General features: G+C 39.2%; 1 protein-coding gene and 1 long non-coding RNA gene across 3 annotated transcripts in view; both read left to right on the plus strand.

Moving 5' to 3' along the window:
* Window positions 1–13,918, plus strand: part of nav3 (neuron navigator 3) — a 277,797-nt gene extending 263,879 nt beyond the window's left edge. For both annotated transcript variants that reach the window (XM_084711111.1, XM_084711112.1), the window contains 10 exons: window positions 1,961–2,058; window positions 2,161–2,256; window positions 3,783–3,951; window positions 4,177–4,412; window positions 6,176–6,330; window positions 7,348–7,419; window positions 7,926–8,122; window positions 8,465–8,583; window positions 9,612–9,815; window positions 12,236–13,918. In XM_084711111.1, the coding sequence (XP_084567237.1) occupies window positions 1,961–2,058; window positions 2,161–2,256; window positions 3,783–3,951; window positions 4,177–4,412; window positions 6,176–6,330; window positions 7,348–7,419; window positions 7,926–8,122; window positions 8,465–8,583; window positions 9,612–9,815; window positions 12,236–12,355 (1,466 nt within the window). In that variant the 3' untranslated portion in view covers window positions 12,356–13,918. The remainder of the gene's footprint in view (window positions 1–1,960; window positions 2,059–2,160; window positions 2,257–3,782; window positions 3,952–4,176; window positions 4,413–6,175; window positions 6,331–7,347; window positions 7,420–7,925; window positions 8,123–8,464; window positions 8,584–9,611; window positions 9,816–12,235) is intronic.
* Window positions 13,919–18,805: 4,887 nt separating this feature from the next.
* Window positions 18,806–21,368, plus strand: LOC146306569 (uncharacterized). Its single transcript, XR_014768990.1, has 2 exons — window positions 18,806–19,028; window positions 20,972–21,368. It is a non-coding gene; the product is annotated as an uncharacterized LOC146306569 (long non-coding RNA).
* The last annotated feature ends 304 nt before the right edge of the window (window positions 21,369–21,672 follow it).

Genomic DNA, 21,672 nt, shown 5'->3' on the forward strand with positions numbered 1-21,672 from the left:
TTGTCCTTATCCGAATTGATAATCTAAGTACAGAGGATGATAAGATAAGATAAGACAAGATTAGACATTCCTTTACTTGTCCCACAACAGGGAAATTTTCAGTGTTACAGCAGCAAAGTGGATAGCAAAAATACAAAGAAGCATTAATAAAAGTACAAAATAAAATAAAATTTAAAAGTTGTGCGCTGTATAAATTCTAATCCTAAGCCTAGGATGGGTTAAATGCAGAGACTGAATCTTGCTGTACATTGTGCTCCATAATTTTATTTGTGAGAATTTAGTTTACCTTTACTTGTATGTAAAAGCTGTCACTTGTAGTGACAACCCAAAGAGAGTCTTACCTGACTCTGCTGTTTCCTTCAGCTCCAGAGCATTATAGTGTCTGTCACCCCACTGTTTTGGTTTTCCAGCCTGCAGCTTTATAGTTTTGGTTGACTCTCATAGTGTTGTTTTTGACAGAAAGCTGTTTAAATACTAAAATCTTTAAAATCCCACTGTTTGGACCAGCAGCATACAGTATAATACACATGCAGACAAAGTGAACAAAGTTGAGCACTTTGAAGCTAAAGAGCCACATATTTTCATCAGGGGTTGTTGCAGGGATAAGTGGTCATCAGGACCCTAAACTTAATACATTTTTGTGTGGCCAAAATGTAAACTTATGTAAAAAAAATAAGACAGGAAAGGCAATTTAATACAACTTAGGGCCTTGCTTAACCATGACACTTGTCTTGTCCACTTTCCCCATGAATGTTTTCAGCCATTTCACTGCCATAGTCCACTTTTTCTGTTTTTCTTTAGAAAACCCCTTCTTAATGAAGCCATACTAGCCCTGACATATCAGTAGCTACCCAGCGACTGTGCTGTTAGCTGTTTTTGTAGAATGTTGAACTAAAAGATGCAGACAGATCTTGATGTTTGTAGAACCTTAACCTTGTGTTGGCAAAGGGTCGCAGTATGGGGATAAAACTTGGTGGTCACAGGGGGCCACTTACATAGAATATTTGGTGGCCACAGAGTCAAGTTTTTGTGGCCATGGACCATTATGCCATGGTAAATGTGGAACCCTGTGGTGGAGACCAAAAATAGAGCTAAAAAGAGTGAAAATTGGGTTTATGTTCTCCAGGTGGGAAACAGTACATCTCAAAATGAATGTCTATTGGATGTATTAATAGCCAACTGTTTGCCAAGAAGTTTGTCATATCAACTTAAATATGTCAGTGTTCATAGTTGGTTTCCGCTGCCTTTAAGTGGCCTAATCAGTTTTTGCATGGTTAAATACAACTTGTTAAATTAGCAAAGTCAGATATCCAGATATCCATCCATCCATCCATCCATCCATCCATCCATCCATCCACTCGATGGTATGATGACTGAAGAAGTTTTGTTATCAGTCTGCCTTCAGTTCTGTTGCTGTTGGTGAAACATGGCACAAAAATGAAATGTTCTGGATGTCTGATTTTTTGCTCAGTCTTTCAAATATATGCTTTCATGATGGTGTGAGGTGACATTAGTGTCAGTGTCAGGTTGATGAAAATTCATAAGTCATTTATTTCTTCAGACAACTGTCTCCTCTCTTGGTTATTTAGGGCTTTTGTCACACTCTTCTTCTAGACAAAATGTCCAGCTCTAATCAATTGAACATCTTCCTATTGAATGATGTTCAATCTTGACTTATCCTTCTAAAAATTCTTTGTCTCTCTCCTATTTAATTTCCTGACACACACTTTTTCCTACATTATCATTCTGAGCACTCACTGGAAATCGCTCTGTATGAGCACATTGATTAAATGTAAAAGTCATTATCACATGAAAGAAAGCCATTAGCTATCTTTTACTTTGCAGTCTGTTTGTCCTGCTCCAGCTGTAATTTGCCGGCAGGCAGACTGAGAGTTTGTTTGTAATGAATCAAAGCTCTGTAAGATTGAAGTTGTTTCTTAACACAAAGTTTTGTTTACAGATATTCTGCTAGACGACGGCTACGAGGGCAACCTACGCAAAGAGGGCCGCAGTGTGCGAATAGTGGTCACCATCAGCAGTGGGCCAAATACCACCAAGGTTAGTTGATGAAGATGGTACATTATTTCTTTTTTTCTCCTCCAGTTAAAACCATTGCATTCTTATTTGTTCTGACTCTGAACTTGTCTGACAACTCTTCAGGCTACACAGAGCCAGGAGTACCTGATCGGGTCTATAGGTGTGAGTGGGAAAACCAAGTGGGACGTCCTGGATGGAGTCATCAGACGCCTCTTCAAGGTAGACACAACATTTCTTTAGGACAGTTATAGGCACATCATAGCCTGTTTTACTACGAACACTCCATGGTTCCATTTAGGCTCATTAGCCTGTTTACACCTGATATTAACATATGTCGTGAGTGACCCAATCACAAGTGGACAGTTCTAAGTACGTCAGTAAGTAAGTCTCAGAGGATGTCTGGGGACATTGATGACAAAGAAGTAGCGTCAGTTGTCTAATGTATCTATGAACGGACAAATTAAGAATTTGCCATTGTAGATTATGATTTTTCAGGGGAGTCAGGGGATATTGGTTATTATAGTTAAGTAAAACTAAATTTAAACTAATAGTCAGTCTGAAAAAACATTTTAGCTGACAGAAATTAAAATAAGAAACTGACTTTAGAAAAACAAAAGCCAACTGAAACAATATTGTGTATTTAAAAAACAAACTAAAATAAAAACTAAAAATATACAACAAAGGGTCTTCACTTTTAGTGTTTGTCAGTTTGGTAAAAAAATTGAGGCATTGGTCCACATTGAGACTGAGTGTCGTGTTTGAATTGTAATACCTATTCTGAACTTATTAAATCTTGCCACCGACAAATATAGCCAATATTATAATAGCAAAAAACTAACACTGAAACTAATAAAAGATTAACTGAAACTAAACATTTTTAAACAGTAAAAACTAAACTTAATCGATAAAATCCAACCCCTCGAATATCACACATCTTGACATCTGTTGACACACATCTGCTTATCTTGGCCAGTAAGAGACCTCAAACAAGCAATTTGCATCACAGTGAAACAGATGATGTAGTTACAGGACACAGCTAAACGAATGTGGTCACATGCAGCCCAGACAACCTAAGACTGCGAATGAGCAGATCTCGTCCGCAGTGCATCATGGGTGCTTTCACTCCGTGCTTAAAGCTGTCCACTTGTGATCAGATCACCCTGGACGCATGTTAATTCCAGGTGTAAACAGGGCCAGTAAGTCAGTGTCTAATCAAAATTCATTGAATATTATAGCTGTACTAAATTTATGAATTAAAGAACCAGGGATATGTTAATTACAGATATAATTACTATTAAAAATGTTTTATCCATACAGCCACACAGAAGACCGTCTTTATTAAAGACATTTAATTTCACTTTAGTGCCTGAAATTAGATTCTTCATGCCACAATCTACCCTGCACACGACCTCCATCACTGCAAGTATATTCATTTATTTACAGTGCTGTGGTCTGCTCAACTTTCAGCGGGTATTGAAATTCTAGAAACCAAAACATTATAAAGCAAGGTGAAAGAGCAGAGTTTTGGTGTCAGTTCACACCATCATCAGCTGGTTTTGTGTGTAAAAGATGTTTGTCTCTGTCAGACTTATTGTGTCAGATTCCCAGGTTCACTTGCACAAGGAGCTCCACTGTCAGTTTAAAGATACGTTAGACAGCCTATATTTAAGCACGATCAATAGTGCGAAGTGTTCTTCATTCCTGCGTGTCCTCCTCCCCCCTCCCTCCTCCCTCCCTGCCTGCAGGAGTACGTGTTTCGGGTGGACCCTCTGACCAGCCTTGGTCTCAGCTCAGACAGCATCGTCTGCTACAGGATGGGTGAGGTGGTTCGCTCGCACGCCTCTGAAGTGCCTGAGCTGCTGCCCTGCGGCTACCTGGTGGGCGACAACAACGTCATCAAGGTCAACCTCAAAGGTACGGCAGCAAGGGAACATGGGAGTTTCTATTTCAGGATAGCAGCTGATGGAGAAACCAGGTTGGGTTTCTCAAGGAAAGTGTTGGAGCAGAGAAATAAATATAAACTCGCAGCTCTTTTAAAAGTCTATTATGAAATATAACTGCGTTTTATTTTACTTTATTTTAATTTATCTTATTTTACTTTATTTTAAATTACTTTACTTTATTCCCTCCTCTTCCCAGGTGTGAAGGAGAACAGTATTGACAGCCTGGTGTTCGACACGTTGATTCCGAAGCCGATCATCCAGCGGTACCTCAACCTGTTGATGGAGCACCGTCGCATCATCCTCTCAGGGCCCAGCGGCACCGGCAAATCCTTCCTGGCCGCCAAGCTGGCCGAGTACATCATCTCCCAGATGGGGCAGGAGGTGACGGAGCACAACGTGGCCAGCTTCAACGTGGACCAGAACTCCAGCAAGGTGGGGAGACGCATTCAAACATGATGGCAATGATTTTTTTTTTTTTAATGCAAGAAATTGTTGGTTGGTTTTGCGTTAAGCCTGACCAATACTAGATTTTTGATGATATTGGGGGTAAAAATATTCCAGTATCAATTTATCAGGTGATATTGTTTATTTAGATTTATATAAACCAAAATGCATCAAATAGCTATAAAGAAAAACACAAATAGAACAACTTGAATTAAGGAAAAGATGAAATATACACAAAATTCTGCCTTTTGGGCTGATAATAGCAACCAACTGTTACATCATTCTGGCTCTGTTTTGTATATCACATGCAAATATAAACAGATCTTCACAGACGTACACCTGGTTGCATTATGTTACAGTCTATATTCTGCTGCTGAGTATGAACAAATTGGTCTCTCTGCTTCTGGATCCCTCCCTCTATGATCACTGAATGCTGGTACAAAATTGCAGCTCTTCATGTTTGGATTCTGACCAACTGACTCAACAAGCTGACATTTCCCTCTGATGTTTTTGATCATCCTTCAGCATAAGAAAAACAGTCTAGCATTTAAATAATGGGCTTCAGAATGTAACATCCATCACCAGCGGATGTGTTTTATTAATATGCAGAGCCGTGAAAGATACTGTTATCTATAGTAAAAGTTTGTCCAGAGGGAGAAATGCCTGAGAAACAGTGAGCATACTGAATGATAAGAAACAAGTGTCAAAGTTTGGCTGCTAATGAACTCTCATGTAGATTTTCTAGCATAATGAAATATCAGTTTGGGGCCTGTGATTTAAATATTAATCTGTTCTTTCATTTTTTTTTAGCTACACTTAATAACATATCAGACATCTACTTAAAGTCCTTTATGTTTTGGATGTTCAGGCTGACACAGAAAAACGAATCCATGTTTTTATAACCTCTAGGCTCGACGGTTGCACTGCTTGTTTGGTCGACCTAAAAAAAACTGTTGGCCGCCTACAACTTGTTCAGAACGCAGCAGCCTGAACACTGACAAAGACCAGACAGAGAGCAAATATAACACTTATTTTTCATACTTAAATATACTGAGTGGCCTGTCACCTGCCCATCTCTGACATGCTGTTTAGATGTGTACATATCTTGTTAGCCTGGCTTTTATTTAAAGCTACCATAAGAAACGTTCTTTTTTTTTCAAAGCGGTAATGTTTCTACTCAGAAATAAAAATATATATGTAAATAAAAATCTTCTCCTGCTTCTTTTTAACTGGCTAATGTACTACTCAGTGTAACTTTCGCTGGGAAAATGTAAACACAGGCTTGCTTCATCTGATTTTAAGGAAATCTGACCCAGGGGCAGCCAATTAGAATAATCATATACAAATAGCTTGTCTTCTTACTGATGGTTTAATTTGCTTATGTGGGTCATATAGAGGCTTCAGCATTAAATTGAGACTGTTTCATAACCACTTGAAAACTCCTTGCAGTAGCTTTAAAGTGCCTCCTCATTTTCTCTTAGTATTAAAGGTGCTGCAAGCAACATTCGCTGCTGCTGGAGGTCGCAGTAGACCACCAGCATCAAGGATCAAAACAAATGGCTTCATTTGCTTAATAAAGATGGGGGGGAAAGAAACAAAGTGGCATCCAAACACACACTGCTCACAAAACCCAGATCAAAGTGTCTGTTTGTACTTTTTTGACTGTTTAAATCTTGCTTTGTGCCACATAGATTAAGTTGGAGTTAGAATCTTTCATCCAAATGAAAACCTGCTAATTTTTCTCCCTCCAGGACCTGCGTCAGTACCTGTCCAATCTGGCGGAGCAGTGTAACTCTGAGGAGACGGACACAGAGCTCCCCACTGTGGTCATCCTGGACAACCTGCACCACATCGGCTCCCTCAGTGACATCTTCAACGGCTTCCTCAACTGCAAGTACCACAAATGGTGAGTCAGAAATGCACTGTTAAAACAAAATCTATACGATCTATAATAAAGCCCCTGGAACTTTATTAGATCCTCTCTTGAGAAAGCTTAACAGTCTTTGTATTATTGAATTTCTGTTATATTCAGTACATCTTTGTTTTAGTTGTTTTCTTCTTTATCATTATTGTGGTTACTTTGTTAAAGAAAGTCAAGAACCATGACAGAAATGACAATAAATTCTCAAAGAAAGTAATGTAATGTTAACATAACACATTTTTCAGAATGATGTATCTCAAATATCCTAATGCCTTAACAACAGCATAATGCAGCAGTTACAAATCTCATCTCAATTGCTAGAAATTGTTACTACATTGCATTTATAATAAAGCCAAGTAAAGGGTGAGCAGCAGTGTGTGGATTGCAGTCAGGTGAATGTGTAAGATTTTTATTTTTTTTATTTTACCGTTTTTGTAATTATACCACTCATGTTCTGGTGCTGGCAACCATTAGGTGGTAGTAAAACAGTAAAATATGACATATTTGTCCAATGATTCCTATATATTGGCACAGCCAAGTTGTATTCATTGCTTAGTCTACCTACAGGGACACATTTTGAAACTTGAAACTTTTTTCTTTAAATTGTCACCTTTTTCTAGAAAAAAACATTTAATATTTTAAAACAATATTTTGTGGCAATTTATTGATTTTTTTTTTTTTGGTAAGTAACCATGTAATAAGCAGAATATCGTACAGTCAACAGGTCATTATTGTGAAATAAATCACTGCATCACCCTGGGGTTTATTTCACAATAATGGCCGGCTCTCTATACACTTACATAACATCTGATTTAATTTGAAGAAGTGTAATCACCGACTATATGTATGAATATAAAAATGTAATTTACCACAGCTGTAAAGTGCTGGAAAACCTTGAAGAGTGCTTGAAAAGAGCCTGAATTTGATTTTGTAAAAGGTGTAGGAACCCTGAATTTAGTGAGGCAGCTTGATTGTGACTCTGTTGCTTTTGTCTCTATGCAGCCCGTATGTTATTGGGACCATGAACCAGGGAGTTTCCAACTCTCCTAACCTCGAGCTACACCACAACTTCAGGTTGGTGACACAAACTTTAACCACCACCTTATTAACTTATACAGAAATATCACTGTCTCTAAAAATATTGTGATAATGTTCCACTGATTTTTCTAGTTTTATTTGCTCTGCTTGTCAGATTATATGTTTGATTTGAGTTGTGTGTCAACATGTTTTCTCTCACAGATCGTAAACTAAAGGCATTCTTCCACAGGGACTGTTGTAATTACATCCCTTGGATAATTAACCTTGTTAAATGAAAATGAATAGACTATAATGCATGTTCTGAGTGAGGAATCATTTCTGCTTGGCATGTTTGACTACCTCGTGATTTGGCAAATACAAAGTCATTAGGGAAAGCTAATTTAATTTGAATCTATTATAGTAAAGTAAAATAAGTCCAAAACTCTTCATTCTGATGCTAAAAATCATCATCGCTGCTTTGATGAGAAATCTAGTTTAACGTCCAGCTGATTTATTCACTCCCCCCGCTTCTGATTCACCATTGATCATCTGTCCTGGTGTAGGTGGGTGCTGTGCACTAACCACACGGAGCCGGTCAAAGGTTTCCTCGGCCGTTTCCTGCGGCGGAAGCTGATAGAGACGGAGATCGATAAGAACATGCGCAGCAATGACCTGATTAAGATCATCGACTGGATCCCCAAGACCTGGCAGCACCTCAACGGCTTCCTGGAGGCACACAGCTCCTCCGATGTCACCATAGGTCAGTCTCACACACACAGACGTATACACAGTCTCTTTTTCTGACTTGTGTCTGTGCTGTTGCACTGATAAAGAGGCCTGTATGGAGTCTGAGCTGAAGTCTGTCTGCTGCTTCAATTATGTTGTGAAAATATGTTTTAAATGCCACGTCTTCGTCAGGGACTGTCCACTTGTGATCTGATCACCTAAGACGCATTTTAAAAATGTGTAAACATGGTCTGTGAGTGAGTAAGTGAGTGTGGTGACCCTGTTTCATGCTCTTGTGCCTCCACTCTTTTGCAACATGTGTGGTCCTCTATCGTCATTCTCACCAACAATCCTCATGGCTCTTTTGTCCCTGCAGGTCCCCGTCTTTTCCTGTCCTGTCCCATGGATGTTGAAGGCTCTCGTGTTTGGTTCACTGACCTGTGGAACTACTCTCTGGTGCCCTACCTGCTGGAGGCTGTCAGGGAAGGGCTTCAGGTACGTCCTGGATAAATACATGGAATGAACCGAAGAATTTTTCCCTGTGACTTTAATTGTCACTGTAATTTAAAAGTAAACTGTGCATCATTCTGTGATCAAAATTTAACTTTTCTATTTCCAACATCTGCAGTGTGTGATTCTGTATTCTGTCTCATTTACATGAGTATTTCCATTTTATACTCCTTGATACTCCACTCCACTTTTTACTCCACTACATGTTTTTGACAGCTGTAGTTACTTTTCAGATCAAGGCTCCATCTTGGTAGAATTAAAGTACTGCTTACATACTAATACAATACTGACAGGGATCATTCTACATAATGCATACTTTTACATTTAATACTTAAAGTACATTTAGTGGCCAATACTTCTATACTTCTACTTAAAGGAAAAATTCAGCACTTGTTTTGGTAAAAGTAGTCAACTGAAGCAATACACCTCTCAGTTGTCCTGCTTGTGGAGCTGTGCCAGCTGTGCCTACATGTAACAGGATGCATTGCACACAAGCGCTCTGATGCCCATGCTACTGTTGGCGTGTATCACCATCCTAGACTATAGTTATTACTTTGTTGGCAAAAACATAGAGCGAGGAGACAAAAATACTCTTCTAGCACACCTCTGACTAGAAATCCAAGATGAAACAGCCTGTAGTTCTTCCTTAACACCAGCGACATCACTGGATGCAGGAAGAACAACAGATTTAGCAGCGGGAGAACTCAACTTTCTCTGTCAGTATAGCAGCACTGAGGAGTTTATTGCTTTAATTGACTACATTTACCATCAACACTGATTGGACATCCACATGAAATGTGCCTAATTTTCCCTTCATGCACCACTGAGACTGCCATTGCTGTTTAAATGATACGAGACGGGTAATGAAACTGAGAAGATGATGATAATCACCACACTCTCTGATTTTTATTTCACTTCTCACAACTCTCTGGCACATCACAAAATACCCATATATGAATATATATATCATATACATCATTCACACCTCCTCTCCCTCCCTGTCACGCCTGCAGCTCTACGGCAAAAGAGCAGCATGGGAGGATCCGTCCAAGTGGGTGAACGACACGTATCCGTGGAATGCCGCCGCACTGCAGCAGGACGGCCAGTCGCTGCTCCAACTGAGGCCGGAGGACGTGGGATACGACGGCTACACCTCGTCCAAGGAGGGAGCCTCGTCCAAGCAGGTGTCTCAGAGTGACACCGAGGGAGACCCACTGGTGAGAGAGACAAAACTATTATAGTTATTATTCTGTAACATTTAGGAGCTTCTAGCATTTGTAGCATTGAGGCCGGGTCGCACCAACAATGATTAATTTTTAAACTAGCTTAAATCATGATTTAATTTTTAAACTGTGTTAAATTTAAACACCAGCTTAAAATGAAGAAAGATTAAATTTACCTCTCCTTAACTTCTTTTTACACCTCAATTAAGTTTTTACTCTAAGTCTAGATTAAATTCAGTTCTGTTGTTAGCTAGCAAACAATCACTTTTTTCTTTGACTTTTTTAGCTAGGTTGCAATAATATAATGCCTTTTTAGCTAGCTAGCAAAACTATAGTTTTTTTTTTTTACTTTCTTAGCTGGCAAGGAAACTGTGATGTTTTGTAAACAGTTTAGCCAGCTAGCTAGCAAATAATAAAATGTTTCTTAGCCAGCTAGCAAACAATCTAATGTTTTCTTTTACTTTTTAGTTAATTAATAGCCATATAACTTTTTTTTGTTTTAGTTAGCTAGCAACCAGTATGACATTTTCTCAACTTTTTAGCTAGCTATCAAACAATCTAATGCTTTTTAGCCAGCTAGGAAACAGAACTTTTTTCTTTACTTTTTAGCTATCTAGCAAACAATGCAACATTTTGTCAAGGAACACAGAGCAGCCAAAAGTTAACATCCTGATTAAAAGTAATCTTAAATTAATCTTAAAAGTGAATTAACTTAAAAGTTAATTAAAATCAAACAGGAGTAGTAAAGAATATGATTCTGGCTCCACATGGGAACTGTGTTTCAAACTAAAAGATTTAATTCTAGAAATCTGATATATATCCATATACATGGTGCTGATTCATAAAGATTCAATTCAAGGATGCTTGTTTCCATAGAAACCTTGGATGAGTGTTACCTTGGCTTTTTCCAAGCAGAAAATACAATAAATAGAGGTAGTAAAGTAGTTGGGTGTTATTGGCTCCTGAACACAAGCTCCGTGCACACACACACGCACACAGAGGAGGATGAACTATTATGGGATGGGAGAGAGAATTAATTTCCATTTGGTGGGTTATTGCAGCCCAAGAGGAATTAAAGGGTAGTCATCCAAAAACAACTGGCTTCATTTAGCAAATGTGTGTGTGTGTGTGTGTGTGTGTGTGTGTGTGTGTGTGTTCATGTGTGTATGTGTGTGTGTCTGTCCAGGCGAGACCAGTTTAAGCGCAGGTGTTCCGAGCTTCATTTTAGGAACACCTGAAGCAGTGCACCATATGCAACGGCTCCTCTGCATTATTTAGTCCATTAGCTCAGTTGCAGGGATGAGGAGGTCTGCAGTTTTATTGTGGTGGTTTTAAAGTGCTTTTTACCACATATAGAGTATAAAGACAAAGTTTTGAACCATTAGACTCAGGTCTTGGTTTAGTCCTTTTATGTGTGGTGGTTGATCTTCTCACTAGGTGTTTTTCGGTGATACAAACAGGAAGAAAGGTCGGAGGGAGAGCTATGAGACACAAGTGCTGGTATTGTGCTTAAATGCATGTAGCTACCAGCTGTTGCTGTGGGCCAATCATAGGTCACATTAAAATGAAGAATGCTTGCAGTGATTAGCTGTGAGCAAAATCGTACCAATAGCCATTTTTTTCTAGATCTGGGTACAAAAAGGATTGAATGCAGGTATCATTTGACTGGAGGTGTTTCGATATGATTTAGTACTGGGTTATACTTTGGTCAATACTGTAAATGTATCCACTGATGCCTAGCCTGTGTTCCTGAAGTTATTCACCAGGAAAGAGATGCGTAATTGATGTAATTGCTTTCAAAGCTGTGTAGTATTTAAAGCTATGTCTTATGACTGCTGTGCTGATGATATTCAATTATGCTACATTAAATAGTCTCTTTTGAATTGCTTTATTAAACTGTCTCTTTTACATGACAGTCTGAATGTTGTCAAAACTGTGTGGTTGGTAATTACAATGTAATGCTGATAAATGGTCTCTATATGTGCCCCTGCCAGTCTTGCCTCTGCCTTCTTTTCATCTGTTGAATCCACACTCAGACATTAAGGTGTCACTTTTGATCAGACGCTGTCACTTGACCAGAATAATTTCATTTGCTCCTGTTAGTCCAATTCACAGTTTTTGTCTGCCCAGCATTAGATCATTACATCTAGGTCTAGATCCTCTGGTCAGGGTCTGTTGTTGCTCTGCTCACCCCAGGCTTAAAGGTATACTATGCAGGATTTTCCTGAAAGAAAAAAGATTAGTACAATCCCTTGAACAATACCCAGCCCTACTGTCCAATATACAGTCTACTCTGAGTCATGTGACTTTTGTTGCAAGTCCCTTGTAACTGCATAGAATTAATCTAAACAAACAAAGCAATAACCTTCAAGTTTATTTAAGTTCTTCCTTTTGTTTGTGTGTTGTCTTTTCAGATGAACATGCTGCTACGGCTGCAGGAGGCGGCTAACTACTCCAGCACGCAGAGCTGCGACAGCGACAGCACCAGTCACCATGACGACCAGCTGGACTCCTCGCTGGAGTCGGCGCTATGAGACCAAGAGCTGAGCTGAGAGACGCCGACCCCTCGGAACGCCTGAGAGCCTTTGAACCTCAGCCGCGAGCAGACACCCCCGTAGTGCAGAGATGTACGATATATGAAAAGTTTTAGTATCCAAAATGTTATACCACCAATTGAAAGAATATTTTACATAACAATGGTGCAATATTAAATCAGATTATTATATGTTGTAGAGCCAGCTTGATTCAAACAATCACACAAGTTGGATTCATTATATTTTAAACACATTATGGTCAGATGGACCTTTTTGAATGGCTGTGTAGCATTTTAGAATACAGCTTTTCATATATGTGTAGGCGGGACGTGTCTGATCAGGGACAGCAGTCCCTGTCCCTAGTTCAAGGAGTAAATCACATGTGTGCTCAGCCACGACGAGCCACAGATCGCTCCGTTATTTTAACGCTGGGTGTCGATCCCACAAAGAGTCCTAGAAAAGAGAAAGCCAAGAGTCAGACATCATGACAAAACTGGATTTTTTTCTTTTTCTTTTTTTTTTAAATCCCAGAATATATCTTCAGATGTTTACAACGGGGTGGCAAGGTTCTATTGTTTATGTCTTTCCTTGTTTACAGAGGTGCTTCTCACAGACACACACATTCATACAAATGCACTTAAACAAAGGCAGCAGGAGGATGCCGTCCTTTAATCAGAGGTTTTAATTGGTTCAAGCCCCCATGTGACCTACAATCCAGCCTGCCAAAGTGTCCTTGAGCAAGGCACTAGGGACTCTGACCTCTGACCCTGAGGGATGCATGTAAGAAGAGAATGGATGAGAGCTCCTGCGTCATACTTATGTCCTTTTTTGGGTGAAAACAACCACTCTACTTTGACTGACGGTCAGTACAAATTTCTGGCCAGTTAGGTGAGCAATGAATCTATGTCTTTGCCAATCAAAAACTCGTTGCATAGGAAAAAAGATAAAGAAACAGTGGTCCTTCTGTCACTTTTCATATCATTAAGACACTATTTAGCTGCTTTGGTGCTGTTGAACCGAACTCCATTCAAAAAGTGGGTGTATTAAGGTAGAAACATAATTTTTCACAGTAAAAACTTAAGTCCCACCATCATTAAGACTCTTTTCTGATCTACAGACGTAATCGGCACATGTCAGTAACATAACCTGTGGTGCAACACCACTGACATACATACTGACTGCTAGTATTCACCCAAAAGGGGGGGTGTGGTCGTTGTAGGACGAGACACACGGCTGCCCTCATCCATACTTTAGAGTGTTTTTAGGGGATGTAACACCCTCTAGTGGTCACAATGGAGGCTCTCACCTTTTAGAAAACAGTGGCTGTTTCTTTACATACAGATCAGATTCATCACACATCCATCAGATTGACTTTGTGCTTCTTTAACGTCTGACAGAGTCAACAACCAGATGTTTAACTGAACTGGCTCCTCACAAGTCAGTATTTTAGAGTAGAGTGTAGGGCTAAGGGACACTTTTTATGTCTCATTGTTTACCACTTAATCACCTTTTTTGGGTGTCTTTGCCTTTACGGGACATAAAGACAATTCTGCACCTCCAGATGTGGTTGATTTGGGACATTTGCAAAGTCTCTACAGCTCTACAAGTATTACATTTTCCAAACAGACACACACACACACACTCACATATGGCTCACAACCCGTCAGCTGAGCCCCTGTGGTGCTGGTCCCCTGCCCTGAGCCTCCGTCCTCAGTGTCAGGCACTGCCAAGCCGCTCCTCGCTGCCCCCGCATGCCAACAACAAGCACAACGAAAGAAAGCGCATTGTCTGTGTGTCATCCAGCCACATTGCTACTGTGAAGAAGAAAATGGACAAGTGCCAACGTTTCCCTTTGATTTACTGCCAAAAGCGCACACACACACAACCGTACACCCACAGAGACTTTAGACCACAATGCACAGCTGACCATGGTTGTACACTTAGATTAAGTTGTTCTGCCTCACAGCCTGTTGTCACTCCTTTAGCTTAGAATGCGTCCATGACAGCAGCAGGCAGCGCCCTCTGTGGGTCATCACAGAACTGGATCAGTTGACCGTTCACTAAACCCCTCCGTGGAGCCGTGATTGTCCAATCATTAGCAACCGAAACTGTGTACAGCACATCTGTCAAGCTTTGGATTTCTCACATGTCAAAGCCGTGTGCATGGAGATGTAGTTCAAGTGCTACTCAGCTAAAGAGTTGGAGGATGGTGGCCTCTTTAGCCTTTCCAAAACCAAGAACACAAGAGCAAAAGTACAAGGATACATAGTTGAAATAGTGTCTTACGTTAGCTGCAAATGTTAGCATGATTGGCTCACTACATCAGTCATTAGCTAGATCGTAAGCTAGATGTTGCTTACAATAGAAATCTCAAGATCTCTACGTCACTTTCACAGGAAAAAAAAAAAAAAAGGAAGAAAGATGACTGAACTGTGCACTTAACTGTTATTAGAGCACAGAGAAAAACTGGGCGAGACTTAGGAAGAGTCAATTACAAGAACAGTTCAAACAATTCTACATAGCACCTTTCAGAAGTCAGGCAGAGACTACAGCTGGTAAAAGATGACAAAACTGATGCCCCTCAGCTATAATTAAAAAGCCTTCTTTTATTAAACTTAATCCATCTGAACTCAAATACCTGTTGTTAAAAATATTACTACAAATTTTGAGTGTCAGATATGCTATCGTTGTCGTCACTGTAAGCTACACAGGTTTGGGAAAGGAAAGATTGACAGGCGTAAGTTACAGTTACTGAGAAGGGGTAGGGATTAGTTAACGGTCAAATAGCTGAGTTCCTGTGACATTTGCATTAACCTGCATGGAGAACCAAGTGTGTGGGGTTTGCTGCAACATAGAAATTCAGAGAGTAACAGGAAAGCACTCAACAGATATGAATCGAAGCTGACACTGTTCGATCAATTATCAATATATCAGTAATATTGAATTGAATGATGCAAGCTGACATTTGATAGTCTTGTTCAGCATCTGCAACCACGAGGTACCAAAAAAGAACCCAAAGTGTTTTCAGATAGGTGTTAAACCAGATCAGCCCAGGGAGAGCTGAAAACGGGAACAATGATACTGGTGCTTTCTCACTGCCTTAAATGTGCAAAAGTTTGGGAGGCGTCCTCTGCTCCCATCGTGAGAACAAGAGATGTTGAATGATGATGATGATGATGATGATGATGATGATGATGATGACGATCTGCTTCCTGCTATGTCAAAAAGAAGCTGCTTGTAGTCGGAAAAAGAGCCTCTTTTGTTGTTTTGTTGCTCTCTCTTTCTTCCTCCAAACCACCCTTTCTTGTTTCTGACAGTTAAAAGTATAAAAGAGTTGATGCTGTATTTGAATTTAGAACAGACCAATATTGTGTAAAAAAAAAAAAAAAAAAAAAAAAGGAAAGAAAATTTTAAAAAAGGGGTGGGGTCTTTTTTAAGTTGTCGTTTTTTCTGCCCAGTTGAGCTGGGCTCACTTGAACTGACAGGAGCACAACCAAACCGTTTTTGGGTTTTCTAGCCTGACGAGCATGTTTTGAAGCTTTTTAAAAAAGGGGATGCATTGAGAAGAGACCTTTATCGTTAACGTATGCGTGTATCGGACGGAAGCCATTTTTGAATTTTGATTGTCCTCTCTTTGTTTAAATGAGTGGGTTGGTTTTGCACACTTTGAGGTGGGGGGTGGGTTGTAAATACTTAAGTCTTGCACAGTGAATCAAAGATGCATTCTGCCCTGTTGATGTTACAAATATGCTTAACCCGCTGAGTAAATTATTGTAAAACAGAGAGAAAAAAAAAAAAAGAAATGCAAAAACTCAAACACGCTGTCAGAAACAGGTGTGTGTCGTGTGGTGATTGGATGTTTTGCCTATGCAGGAGGCATATGGTGTACAGTAAGAAGTTTTTAACTCACTTAAATTCACAGACCGCGAACAAAAAGTAGGCACTTTTCCGGTATTTCCCCCATCCTGCCATGGTATTCTCTCCGGATTCCTCTCCGTCTTTAGGAAGCACTTCCTCTCTGGATGTTTTAAACCGAGCTTACCGCCACGTTAGGCTTGCCGCGCTGCCCGAGGCACCGAAGCTGACCCAACACCGTACTGTATACATTTACCAACAATCCAACAGGTGCTACTGGTCAGTCAAACCCCATCAGAGACCAAGAAGTCACGCTCCTCAGGACAATCCTATCTTCTACAATCCTACCTGTGCTCAGCTTCGCGGTTGTCTCCGCAGCCAAGCCTCTGATGGTTCGCTGTATCCGGCCAGCCTTGCGTATGCAAGGGTGTGTAGTTGCATGATAACGGGGTAGTAGTCACCGTGGTAACAGGTCGCTGCTCCTTACCGTATCAAACCTGAGCGTAGATGTCCCAACAGTTCACCCTCTACACTCCCGTCGTAGGCCATTAGTTCCCGAGCTAGCCGACCGTCGACACACTTCGTTAACAGTGTACACACCATAGTGTTGATGATCAACTGGTAATTTTTCCCACTTTACACTTTGCAGTTACATCTCAGTTGAAGACCATAGCATTTAAACTCTGGTTTGAGAGAAAGTTTTTCTTCTTTTTGGGTGAAACATTTGTCCTTAAATGTTTTATATTTTGTACATTTGTATGTAACATATCATGTAAATAGACAGAGACAGTGATTTAACTCATCTGGAGGATTTTGTAGTCTTTGTAAAGCCCTAATAAATGGTATTTGGTGTCACACGAGCAAACAACATGCTGAGTTTTTGTCTTCAATGTGTGTGTTTTGGCCAGTTTGTGGCATGGAGGGTATACGCTAGGGGTGTAATGATAGGTTGGTCTACATTCATGCATCAATTCAATGTTCAACAATCGATGGTCGATGCGATGTAAAAAAAAAAAAAAAAATCAATCTTTATCGCCATCTTTAAGATATGCCTTTTTGAAAGTTCGACAATTTGAAATTTATGACTTGAGTCAGAGTATAAAAGCAGAAAAGAAAAACACAAGATATTTTGTATTTTAAAGAGTGAGTACAAAGAGTGTCAACATGCTAGTGACCTTAGACTTAGAGATAATGCCAAAAGCATTTAGTAAACGTGACAAATCAAGTCTTAAATGAGGTGCAATAGTGCAGTGGTGGAAGGAAGTACTCAGATCCTTTACTTAAGTAAAAACACTCTCATTACAAGTAAAATCCCATCAATCAAGTACATAAGTATTTGGACAAAATGTAGTTAACTTTACTATTCATGTAACTAATTTTTGTTGCTGTAGAAATGTTTAATTGTTTTTAAAATATTTCAGCAGTCTACTTTTTCCAGTTCTGTCTTTCCAAAGGCTTTGGAAAAGTTTTACATAAATAAAGTTTATTGTTTTTATAAAATATATACAGTATATATATTGTTGTATATGACATCATTAGATTATTAATACTGAAGATGGTACTGGTTTTTGGTGTGATATTGGATCACTTTATCATTTATTGAAATTAAGCCATATGAGATATTTCGAGGGAGAATTCACTCTTTGGCTGACACATCTGAAGTATGACCTTGACTTCACTGCTTTTTGTAAGGCATCAGAAGCCAAAAACATGGAAGCCACTGGTTTAATCTTGAACAATGTGTTGTATTTTAAAATCTTATATTATCTTATATTATCCAATCTTCATCTTAAAAGCAGTAACTGAAGCTGTCAAGTAAATGCACTAAAAAAATACAATATTTCCCTCTGAAATGTAGCAGAGCGACTAAGGTAGCATAAAATGGAAATATCAGGTAAATTACAAGTTTGAATTATATGTGAGAACAGAACTTGAGTAAATCCATCGTGTGTGTTTACTTTCCATCAGAGATAAGGATGGTGCCAAGTGTTGTGATTTCAGCCAAAGCGAGTGATGCATGGGTGAAATTCACTCTGTTATGCCAATGCAGCCATGTTTAAGTGTCGTGATACCATCTGATTCCTAAGTGTCCATATAGAGAAACCCCCCCCCCCCCCCCAAATAAATATATACAGACATATATGAACAAATCGATATGAAAATAAATACATCTTAATAATAAATCACATTTATTTATTCTTCTATTTATTTATTTATTTATTTATTTATTTATTTACTAGTCTCTATATTTCCACATTTATTTTCTTATTATTTTACAGATTTTTACTTTTTTATGGCATTTAAACTAATAAATGGCATGGGACTGATGTAAGATAGATAAGGCAACATGATCATGTGAGGCAGAGGAGGATGTCTGTCTGACATCTAGTGTTTACAGTACATATAAATAAATTTTAAAAGTATTACATACAGTATATTTCTCACAGAGAGTTAGATTGTATGGACCAAAATGTTAATTGAATTTAAAGTGTCCAAAGTCATGTGTTTTTGATAAGAGGAAAGTGAATACAACTTTCAAAGTGTATTTTAGAAACCTAGGGCCGGATGGATTTTATTTTGAAGGACAGTCAGACATATGTGTGTTCGCTTCCGGGTAGCTCGCGCAGCTGCAGCCAAAGCGAAGATGGGAGCAGGAGCGACTCCCGTGACGGAGTCCCAAGACGACTCAAAAATGTCTAAATATAAAGCAGATTCGGTCTGTTTACCGAAACACTCCTACTGGTTTGACTTCTGGGCGTTCGTGATCTTCGACATCGTGTTTTTCCTCTGCATTTATTTCATTGTCCCGTAAAGAAAGGTAAGTGAGGAAGTTTCGAGCTAACGTTTTGTAATGAGAGGCCGGCTACGGAAGTTAGCGGAAACTAGTCTGGTTAAGGCACTGAGAAGTTATATATATATATATATATATAATTTAAGTTACGTTCTTAAGTTAACACTTTTCCTAGGTGTCATTAACAACACTGTATTTAAGTTAAACTTATCAACGCACAGGTGCTGTAATTCCTGACGTATGTAACCTGACTTCTAACTACTGTCGCCTCTTTTGTGGGTTTACCTGTTCAAATATTAGCTGAAGATAACACCTGTTAGCCATCAGGCGTAACCACAGTGCTAACCTAATAACAGTGCAAACACTTTCAGTTTGCTGTCATGTAAGACTAAGAAAAATAGAAAGTCATCGCTTTTGAGAAGCAAACAAGTAAATCATTGGAATTATCGCTTGAAAAATGAACCAAAGTATTCATATGTCACCTTCAGGGGTCAGTATTTCAAAACGTTCAGTCTAGAATCTATCTCGAAATTATCCGGATAGGACTAAATCTCAAATTTGGGTATTTTTGGGGGGTGTTTCAGAACCGAGACAGAGTTCAGATTAGTTTTTATTTTGGGGCATTTCAAAACTCAAATGTGGAAATCACTTTAGTTTTAATGGTAAAAATCTAAATTATTCTGATCAGCATGAATAGGTGGATGTAGAGACATATAGGGCTCATGGGGATGTATTTCGTCATTCTTTAATTAATTTCCTGGATTAAAGGTTTTGAAGTACTGGCCCCAGGACATCAGAGGTTTTCAGAGTGAAGAAACAGGCCTCCCTAGTGTGAGGTCCAGACAGTTTCGGGGGAGGCTCCATGAATGGAAATAAAAAAAAGATTACATCAGTTACTACATTAGTTGTCCTAATGAGGTACTAGACTAAAGGCGTTTGATTTGGTTAAAGGAACAGTTCAGAGATACAGTGGTTTGGGGGGAGATTTTATTGTTTTGCCCATTTTCCCAGAGTAAGAAGCTAATAAATGCTTGCGATGAACCTTTTTTATGTATTTGGTGTATCTTGGCACAATTGTTGAATATCTGTGGGATCAAACAACATAATCATAATGCCATAAACATCCAGAATATGAACTCCTGATGGAAAACAAAGGAAAGCTTTTTGTCATGGACAAAGGAACCACCAAAGGAAAAAATAAATAAATAATAATAATATTGTAACCTCCATCTTTGCTACTGTAATACTATGACTGTATATGTACATTTGTAGTATGCTGTCAAGGTCATATTTCTGTCTCTATTATCACAGTGCTCATTCGATATGAAGTTATCAAAGTTCTCTTTAGGGATGACTCAATACCACTTTATCATGTCTGATAACAATACTGTAACCTTGAGTATCTATCGATACCAATCCATAACCAAACAGGTTTTTTTTTTCTCTCTCTCTCTCTCTCTCTCTCTCTCTCTCTCTCTCTCTTAAACAACTAATACCTTTTAATGTATGAACAGCTGTTAATTAACGCACTTAGCACAGACATTGAAAATTGAAATAAATATTATAAGTGTTACTTGTTACACGTCTGTCGCTCAAAGTTTAGCTAAAAATTTCTGTTGCTAGTCTCATGGATCGTATGGGATTACAACCCCCCCCCCCCCCCCCCCACCGATACTTGACCAACAGTGATACTGCGTATCAAATCAGCTCGTCCCTAGATCTCCAGTCCATATTGACACAGTACTCATTACAAAGTAGTCATGTCGGGTTATCTTATTGTAATATTCGTCTCATGAGTTATAAAATCGCTCATTGTGAATCATATTGGTCAAATTCTCATATATCATTTAATAAAGATGTAATCATTTCAGCTGTTATTCATTCATGTAAACTTACCCTGACTGGAACTTTTCTGTGCCTGTGTTCCACATTTAAAATGCGATTACTGTTTTTTTTAAAACATGTTCAAGGATTGTCCCCTGGACTCTGGAGCATCGAGTCATGGAGCGCTGCTCCTGTCCTGCTGTCGGGAATGCTAACCGGTTTTGACTGAATTTAACGCCAGGCCATTGGATATCACATCCCACATTTCCACTGCTCAGACCCTGGGACTGCAAATTTTCTACACGTGACATCCCACTTTGATATCGGAGATTTGAACCACAGAGCACCTTCCCGCCGTGTCCGCAGAGCTCCTTCCCTCGGCGACCTGATGCCAGTTGCTGTGGACTGTCGTTTTGTTTGGATCATAGAATGTACATGAATGGGATGGATTCACATTAGAAGGAGATAAATTGCAAGTGTTTTTATTGTAAAGTGCAATGGTGTGATCAGGACTTGATGATAACAAAAATAACTTGTAGAGGATTCTGTGTTTAATAGGTCTTGTTTTTTTGTCTTAATTTTGCTTGTTATTCTGCTCAAAAGCCAAGTCTCCCATCCGGAAATGAATGTTTTGTCCCAATAAGCGATCGGATCCTGTTTGGCAGGTTGTGGGGACTATGATGACAGCAGAGAAACAAGATTTTACTTGCACACTATGAAGAACAATGTGATGAGGAGTATCATTCCAGCACACTAAACTCTTGGATCTTTGCACATGGAAAATTCTGCAAATAAAGAGTGTTACATACCTGCCACAGGCTGATCTCTGTTATTATGTAAACCTACT

Source organism: Lutjanus erythropterus, chromosome 22 (assembly GCF_056507025.1).
Source record: "Lutjanus erythropterus isolate fLutEry1 chromosome 22, fLutEry1.hap2, whole genome shotgun sequence".
Lineage (NCBI taxonomy): Eukaryota > Metazoa > Chordata > Actinopteri > Lutjaniformes > Lutjanidae > Lutjanus > Lutjanus erythropterus.